Raw genomic sequence first — 9,024 nt, 5'->3', positions numbered from 1 at the left:
TACTTTACAAAGGTACTGTACTGGATTAAAAAAAACAACACTAACATTATGCACATTTAAGCCAGTAAGTATATGAGGAACCTACTTCTGCATTTGGAAAACCAGGTAAAAGCACTTCCTCCTCGCAAGGTTGAATGTGGAAGCCAACAATTTCAAAGCATTTTTAGGAACTTTGAATGTCCACAATGCCTTTTCTTTCCTTTTTAAATGTTTTCATTTTTTTCAATCACGGCTTTATCGGTAATTTTTCGTCAAACATAACTAACTACATGTGGACGGCAGAACATTGAATGCAAAATGTACTCAAGTCGAACCACATGCAGCACTTAGTGAAAGTTATACTTGCACAGATATACATTCGTGTACAAGACAAAAAGAAATAAATCCAATTGAAAAACTCAATGTTGATATAAGAGAATCGGATAAAAGGGATCATCGGGACTGAAGAGTGTGTCCAAAGAGAGTTTCCATTTGTCACTTCGTCTGTTCGTTCCACAATTGGCCGCTGTCGTTTACCGGCACTGTGGCGCAACGCAGGCAGAGCACGGGACGTCCGTATTTCCGGGTCCCAAATATGCAATATGACGACATCCGATTCCAAAAGACTCCCTCCTGACCCTCAACATCTACGGGAATCTTTCTCCCGATACCCTTGTTGTAAAGGTTTTCTCAGGAATGATCATTTTCTTGATCCAGATTCCCCAGATACAACAGCAAGCCAGTCTTGGGTACCTCATACCCAATTGTCTCCAAACGCCTTACCCAGTAACTGTCCATTTTTTAAGAATCCCCCCCTTCCTCCCATAACCTCCAACATACATTCTGGGACAAAGTTCCCTTCCATCTCCAGGGTTACGGAATATGATATTCTTCCAACTGAACTCCCTCCACAACCTGGAAGCCGTCGCCGAGTGGTGCATCGTGCACACATTATGCCCTTCTTCCTCAGTTCTCTCTGTCCTAAATTCTCTTGCCCATTTGTTTCTCCCTGCTCTTCAGTAGACCTTGCTAAAAAGGCTGAGATCCCGCTATGCTTCCCTCTTGTTGAAAGCCGTAGCTAAATAGATATCTGCAAATATACTTCTTGCAAGCAAAGACCAAGACTGTATTAATACACCTGTGTAGACGACGCGTGTGTCTTGCATGACCTAGTGACTTTGTTTTCAATCCCTTAACTTTGGCGTCATCTTCTGGACATGATTGGTACTTGTAAGTGTAGAGTATCAAGAGGTTTACGTGCCGTCGGGCTAATCTATCCTCGCAGCACGTTTCTAACAAACTCTTAATCCTTTAGTAGCTTGTGCTATTGTTCCCTGGGCACACATCCGAGTCACTACTCGCGCTCACACAAATTTTACAGCTCAAATATTATATCAATAAATACATAGAGTGCCACAACACTTGACAGCATGCATCAGTAATAAGTAAGCTAATGACCTTAATTACCCCATTTTGTTCGGTTGCCTTATCCATTTTGATGTCTCTTATATAGTATTCCCTTACTTGTAGATAACGAAAGTGGTCGCTTCTTTCGAGATGAAACACATTGACAACTGCATTTCCCCATATTTTGCCGTGTTGCCTCTATCTTTCCCATCTCTTGAAACCATGATCTTCATCCATTTTCTACCGCTTATCCGAGGTCGGGTCGCGGGGGCAGTAGCTTTAGCGGGGACGCCCAGACTTCCCTCTTCCCAGCCACTTCATCCAGCTCTTCCGGGGGAATCCCGAGGCGTTCCCGGACAAGCCGAGAGACGTAGTCTCTCCGGCGTATCCCGGGTCGTCCCCGGGGTCTCCTCCCGGCGGGACGTGCCCGGAACACCTCACCGGGGAGGCGTCCGGAAGGCATCCGAATCAGATGCCCCGGCCACCTCGTCCGGCTCCTCTCGATGCGGAGGAGCGGCGGCTCTACTCTGAGATCCTCCCGGATGACCGAGCTTCTCGCCCTCTCTGTCAGGGAGAGCCCGGACACCCTGCGGAGGAAACTCATTTCGGCCGCTCGTATTCGGGATCTCGTTCTTTCGGTCACGTCCCAGAGCTCGTGACCGTAGGCGAGGGTAGGAACGTAGATCGACCGGTAAATCGAGAGCTTCGCCTTTCGGCTTAGCTCCTTCTTTACCACAACGGACCGATACAAAGTCCGCATCACTGCAGACGCCTCAACGATCCGCCTGTCGATCTCCCGTTCCGTTCTTCCCTCACTCGCGAACAAGTGAACTGTCCCACTTGGGACAGGATCACATCCCCGACCCGGAGAGGGCTTGCCACCCTTTTCCGACTGAGGACCACGGTTTCAGATTTGGAGGTGGTGATTCTCATCGCAGCCGCTTCACACTCAGCTGCGAACTGCTCCAGTGAGAGTTGGCGATCACGGCTCGCTGAAGCCGACAGAATCACATCGTCTGCAAAAAGCAGAGATGCAATACTGAGGCCACCAAACCGGACCCCCTCTACGCCTCGGCTGCGCCTCAAAATACTGTCCATAAAGGTTAATAACAGAATCGGTGACAAAGGGCAGCCTTGGCAGAGTCCAACCCTCACCGGAAACGAATCCGACTTACTGCCGCCAATGCGGACCAAACTGTCCACGCGATGTTGCAGAGGCGTGTCAACCAGGACAGCTCCGCAACATCCAGAGCCTTGAGGAAATCCGGACGAATCTCATCCACCCCCGGGGCCCTGCCACCGAGGAGCTTTTTAACCACCTCGCTGACCTCGACCCCAGAGATAGGAGAACCCGCCTCAGAGAACCCAGACTCTGCTTCCTCATGGGAAGGCGCGTCGGTGGAATTGAGGAGGTCTTCGAAGTATTCTCCCCACCGACTCACAACGTCCCGAAAGGACTCCTTCTTCAGCTCGACGGCATCCCAACGGGTTCGGGGATTGCCGCCACGACAGGCACCGACCACAAAAGCTCCGGTCGGCCGCCTCAGCGATGGAGGCGCGGAACACGGTCCGCTCGGACTCTGTGTCCCTCGCCTCCCCCGGAACGTGAGCAAAGTTCTGTCGGAGGTGGGAGTTGAAACTCCTTCTCGCAGGGGTTTCTGCCAGACCCTCACAACACGTTAACCATGATCTTTTCCAGCTGAAATGTATTGGCATGTGTTAGCCATCTCAGAATCTTTATCTGGGTTTCTAATTTGTCTCTCTTTCCATTGTATTCCAAATGTTTAAAGTGAACTTGGTCATCGGGTCCATCGAGGTTTCCTAAATAGGTCCTTTAGTGCTTGAATCTGATAGCCCTACCCCTTGATTTCTATCTTGGTCTATCTTTCCATTTTTACATAACCCCGAATTCCACCAGCATGCCACTGCTCTAAACTGAACTGCATCGGAGTAGCCTTTTAAATTGGGTACCGCCATTCCTCCTCTCTCCTTAGGTAACTGTAATGTCGAGAGCCTAATCCTTGGTCTTTTGCCCCCAGATGAATCTTGAGATCCGCTTATTCTATTCCATACATTTTTTGGGAGGTACAGATAAAGGCAAAAATTGTTAAAAGTACAGTCATCTTGGCAGTATATTCATTGATACTATTTCAATCCTTGAGTTGAAGTTCAAGACCCGTGTGGACCACCCTCCCAAGTGGCCCATGATGTTCTGATTAATCCGTGTGTAGTTTGTGCTGTATCATCTGTCTGTCTGTCTGTCTGTCTGTCTTTTTTTTTTTTTTTTTTTAAACAAGATGCCACCAAAAATGACAATAGATGGCAGTGTTTCGGCTTCGTTCAGGTTTACTCGGACTGGGCATTGTTAAGAACCTCGCTATTGGATTTGGATTCTTTCGGGTTGCGATTCGATTCAAATGTTCAGTCAGAAGCACAAATACAACAAAAGTTGTAATTTGCCTTTTTTTTGTATCCTGAAGACGAAGATCAATACGAGTTCATAATTCCAGCTTTTATTTCATGGTATTTATCTCTAGATGTGTTAAACAACCCAGAGGAGAGCACCTTTTGTTTGAAGCCACCCACTTTTCAAGTGAGCAAAAGTATCGGAACGTGACTGATGGGTGTTTCTAGTTGCTCGAGTGTGTCAAGTGTTGCCTTTGAGATTGATTGCTTGAACATGAGCTAGTGCTTGTTTTTGGCTTTGGGTTTCACCTGTGAAAACAGCATTTTCTGTTAAGCAAACATGAAAACCAGAGCGCTGTCAAGGGAGAAAAGCAAGCTGAGAGAAGAGGGAAAATCGATCAGAGCTATTGCACAAACATTGGGCACAGCCAATACAACCATTTGGAATGCCACGAAAAAGAAAGAAACTACCGGCGTACCGAGCAACAGACATCGAAGAGGTCGGCCGAGGGTATCGACGCCAGTTGACGACAGAAACATTGTCAGAGCTGTGAAGAAACACCAAAAGGCAACAGTCGGTGACGTCACTGCCGACCTTCACAAGGCGGGGGTGAAGTTATCACAATCCGCTGCTCGAAGAAGACTCGGAGAGAGGAAATATACAGGTCATACCGCAACATGCCAACCACTCTTCAGCAAAAAGAATCGGAAGGCCAGATTGGATTTCGCCAAGTACAGAGATGAGCCACAGACGTTTTGGGAACAAAGTTTTATGGACTGATGAGACCAAGATGAACCTCTACCAAAGTGATGGAGAAAGAAAGGATCTGCTTATGATCCAAAACACACAAGCTCATCTGTGACGCATGGTGGAGGTCATGTCCTGGCTCGGGCTTGCGTGGCTGCTTCCGGAACGGGCTCACTAGTCTTTATCGATGATGTCACTCACGACGGTAGCAGCAGAGTGAATTCTGAAGTCTACGAAACCATTTTGTCTGGCAAGTCCTAGAAAAATGCATACAAACTAATCAGGAGAAGCTCCATCATGCAACAAGACGATGACACAAAACCCAACCAAGGACTGGGCGGCTGTGGCTGAGTAGGTAGAGCAGGTTGTGCAGTGACTGAAGGGTCACTGGTTTGAATCGCAGCTCCGACCGTCGAAGTGTCCTTGGGCAAGACACCGAACCCTAATTTGCTTCCAGTGGGCCTGGCAGCAGTCACCCATTGGCGTATGAATGTATGCGTGAGTGGGTGAATGCGAGGCTCTGTAAAGCGCTTTGGGCACTGTGTAGATGAAGCGCTATATAAGTGCAGGCCATTTACCCTTTCATCAGGGGGGAAAAAAATGTCAGGTCGTAGACTGCCTAAGTCAATCACCGCACCTTAACCCAATAGAGCATGCATTTTAACCCCTGAAGAAGAGACTGAAGGGAGAAACCCCCAGAAACAAACAAGAACTAAACGGGGGCTGCAGTAAAGACTTGGAAAAGCATTTCAAATGAAGGATGCAACAGTCTGGTGAAGTCAGTGGGTCGCAGTAATTGCAATAAGGGTTATGCCACCAAATATGAAATTTAAGTTCATTTCATCATGTCTGTTCCAATACTCGTCAAACAAAAAGTGCTCTGTCATGGTTTGTTTAACACATCTCGATGTTAATAGCATGAAATAAAAGCTGGGAGTCTGAACTTTTGTCTATTCATCTTTTGATCTGAAACCCAAACGTCTTCAGTATATAACAAAAACAAAGGAATTGACCTAGCCGTTCTAATACTTCTGTCATTTGTAGTAAATGCATCATTTTGAAATCAGTTACGTTCAACTGGATCACTTCCTGACGAACCATCAAAGCACAGTGCCGGGGAATCACGTCATGTGTCAACACTTGAAGGCGGGAGCCGCTTGCGTGGCACCAGCGCGTACAGCGGCACGCCCGTACTGACCGTGGCAGTAGAAGTGTGCGAACTGCACCAGGTAGGAGCAGAGCCGGGCCGGGAAGTGCCGCGAGGGGTCGCCCATGAAGCAAAGGGATGAGACTGTCCAGCAGCGAGGAGACAGAAGCAGGACTCTGATGTCCGTCTCTGACTGCAGAGACTCCTCGTCCTCGTCCTCGTCCTCGTCCTCGTCCTCCTCGACCATCTGCGGCGGCCCCACAAAAGACAAAGCTTCGTTTGTGATGTCGAGCCACCGGAGACCGGTCAGGCGCACCTGCCGGCTGTGCAGCGTGCGGTCCAGCTGCTGCAGACGGTACAGGTGGAAGTCCTGGCGCAGGTCGGACGACTCGCTCAGGTTCTTCAACATCTGCTGAGGGAAGCGATTGGGGAAGCAGGTGCCGAGCTGCTCCACCACGAAAGCTTCCAACCACACGTTGGTGCGGGCCAGGAGCCGGTCAGCCAGGTAGTACCTGCGCACACGCCATCCGTAAGCTTTGTCCGTCGCGTCGGCAGCAGCGCCGGCTCACCTGTAAAAGTGCTCGAAGGTGTTGGCCAGCTCTAAGCCCGACAGGAAGAGCATGGGCTCCAGAAACAGCTGAAGCTTCTCCAGAGCTTCCACACTGCCAAAAGCCGAGCTGCTGACCTGCAACATCTGGTCCACGTACTGCGCAAAGCGCTCGCTCACCTGCAAGCCAACGCTAGCGTCATTGTCGTCGTCGTCATCGTCATCGTCATCATCATCATCTCGATCCATCTGAACTTGTGGTGAGGTGAGTGGTTGGCCGTACTTTGCAACCCATTTCAGATCGAGCCCACGGTGATCTTAAGGTAGACTCACGTGCATGGCTCTGAGGATGGAGAGCTGCAGCAAAGCAGCAGAGAAGCCGTGTCGCAGCGTAAGCGCAAAGGCCGTCTGGTGGCCAAACAGTTCCTCCGTGGCGGTCTTCAGCCTCACGTACAGACTGCGGTAACGCTCCACAAAGTCGGGATGATCGCAGCTCCCCTCCAGGAAGCTCCTCACCTGAACAACAGAGGTGTCAACATTCATCAACAACCAATCCGTCAAATTCATCCACAACTATTTGGATAATCCAGCAATCATTTAGCGAGCATCTTGAATTGAAAAGCTCTGTGAGGTGAAGTTGTTTTTATGAAGAAAATGAAACTGTCAGTCATTGCCAATAATCTTTGGAGCAATTGTTGAATAAGTTGCACTTTTGATCTCCATGATTTAAGATGTGTACATGGGCATAAATTGGAATGTACTCAAATCTTTCGGCGTTTCTGACTATGTGACAGAAATGCTTTGTGATCTGTAGAAACTTTATCGGGACATCTTAAGAGGCATTTGTGGTTGAAGGAATAGAAAATTGCTGTGTATGAGTGCAGAATTTAATCAAAGCGCCTCCTTCAAGCTGACGAGGAAGCGCGTGGATAAAATCAAACTTTCAATATAGGATACACGGAAGTTCAACGAGGAAACGTCCTCCTCGCCTTCCGCCATCAGGCAGTAACACGCTTGATGTGTCCAAAACGTGGGCAGGCTAAAATCGAATATTGCAATACAAAAGCAGCCTAAAATGACTACTGAGTCAATTTGGGGGGGGGGGGTCATTTTGTCCGCAGACATCCATTTTTTACGTCCAGAACTATGGAAAAGGTGCTAATGTTTTAGGGTTAGGTCAGAATTTCCGCCTCCCCACAGTAAATGTCCAATTTCTTGAGTCCTCCATGGAAGCAGACCGATGATTTTTGCGTTGAAACCAAATAAGACATTTGCAAACATTTGCTTTTACTTTGGAAAACAGTCAACATTTTGGCCGATTTTCTGATGTCTGTTACGGACCAAACGAGGAACTGGATCATAATTTATGGAAAATAAAATAGCCTGTTTAAAGGACCTCTGTCATGCTGTGAACATTGGCACTTATTAAAAATAATTCCCCCCAAAATAGGCTCAGCAGTAATTTTGGGCTTGTTTTCTGATGACATATTTGTATGTCACCGACACCGAGAGTAAGTTGACTGCTTAGTGCCACTTGAATTTTCTTCAGTAAAAATGAATTTTTGGGTGAATTATAAACCATCTGGGCCCAATAGGTTCTTTACTCCATTCGAAAATAATGGTTACTTGCAGTTATAGTCTGAATAAGACGAACCAAAGTTGCAGCCTCGGAAGTGTATATCAAACGAGTAGCCCTTCGCTCACATGAATCAGTAGCTAAGAAGTTGAGCTCATGTTCAAAAAGGTTAGCGAGTACAAGATCACTCCCTCTTGTGTCATTGTTGTTCATTTGGCTTTGTTTAATCAAACGTAAGATAATCGGTTCATATACAGTAATGGTGGAAATGTTTTTGTCAACAACTTCAATGCACAATACATTTCTATCAGATTATTCGATGGCTTGTGACTGCCCTAAAACAAAACCCTTTTTATGAGCGAACCACGAGATCACCAACGACAACCGCAGACCAAAGCGGCCTCTCACCTGCTGCTGTACCACCTCCTGCCAACAGAGGGCGATGTCTGCGATGGTGCTGTTCTTCACTGTAGGCTTGACTGAGGAAGACGATGCCAAAGAGGCTACTGTGCCATCTTTGTTCTTTGCTTCTTTGCCATCTGGAGAAAGGGTTTCCAAACAAAAACAGCTGCTTGGGGGCATGAAGAAGAATGTAAAAAAACGGGGTGATTTGTGGGATGTGAAGAATGTGTAAAAAGGAGTTGATTGGCGGGATGTAAACGAGGACGTGCAAAACAATGTTTTGTAGTATTTGCCGAGTGGGAAACGAGTGAATGATTAATGTAGCAACAGGACAAAAACAATGTAATGAAATACAATTTGTGGTCATATTGTTGCCGGAGCCGGGAGTGTTGTAAAACGGCTACTTCTTGCCGCCGTCTGGGGAAGCCACTTTTATACCAAAAAAAAAAAAAGACGACATCAGGCGGGGCGTTCGTTCCGATTTATGGCAGCTTTCTTGGTCGTCAGTAAGGTCGCTCCTTGATTGGTTACATCACGGTCATTTCGATGGGAATTTCACACCGTACGAGCTTATCGATGGATATTTTGAACTGAAATCGGAGAAGGGCTTCCCCGAGGAGCAGACGAAACAAAAGGGTCGAGGAAATATGTGGAGAAATGATCAAGCTCTGTTTTCTCGAGTTTGAAGGCGTGGACCAGATTCTCCATTTCCATTTTCCGACCCGTTTACCCTCCTGAAGGGTCACGGCGTGCTGGCGCCTAACTCAGCTGACTTTGGGCGAGAGGTGGGGTACACCCTGAACTCGTCGCCA

General features: G+C 47.6%; 1 protein-coding gene across 2 annotated transcripts in view; it reads right to left on the bottom strand.

The window, feature by feature from the left end:
- The window catches only part of LOC133485708 (cullin-9), a 57,238-nt gene that overhangs the window by 10,940 nt on the left and 37,274 nt on the right, over positions 1-9,024 (bottom strand). For both annotated transcript variants that reach the window (XM_061789875.1, XM_061789874.1), the window contains exons 23-27: positions 8,219-8,349; positions 6,568-6,750; positions 6,257-6,414; positions 6,004-6,199; positions 5,739-5,934 (exon numbers count right to left, since the gene is read on the bottom strand). In XM_061789875.1, coding sequence (XP_061645859.1) covers positions 5,739-5,934; positions 6,004-6,199; positions 6,257-6,414; positions 6,568-6,750; positions 8,219-8,349 — 864 coding nt within the window. The remainder of the gene's footprint in view (positions 1-5,738; positions 5,935-6,003; positions 6,200-6,256; positions 6,415-6,567; positions 6,751-8,218; positions 8,350-9,024) is intronic.

The sequence above is a fragment of the Phyllopteryx taeniolatus genome, chromosome 11 (assembly GCF_024500385.1).
Source record: "Phyllopteryx taeniolatus isolate TA_2022b chromosome 11, UOR_Ptae_1.2, whole genome shotgun sequence".
Classification (NCBI taxonomy): domain Eukaryota; kingdom Metazoa; phylum Chordata; class Actinopteri; order Syngnathiformes; family Syngnathidae; genus Phyllopteryx; species Phyllopteryx taeniolatus.
The sequence above is the reverse complement of the archived record's forward strand: the minus strand, read 5'-3'. Positions and strand labels throughout refer to the sequence as shown.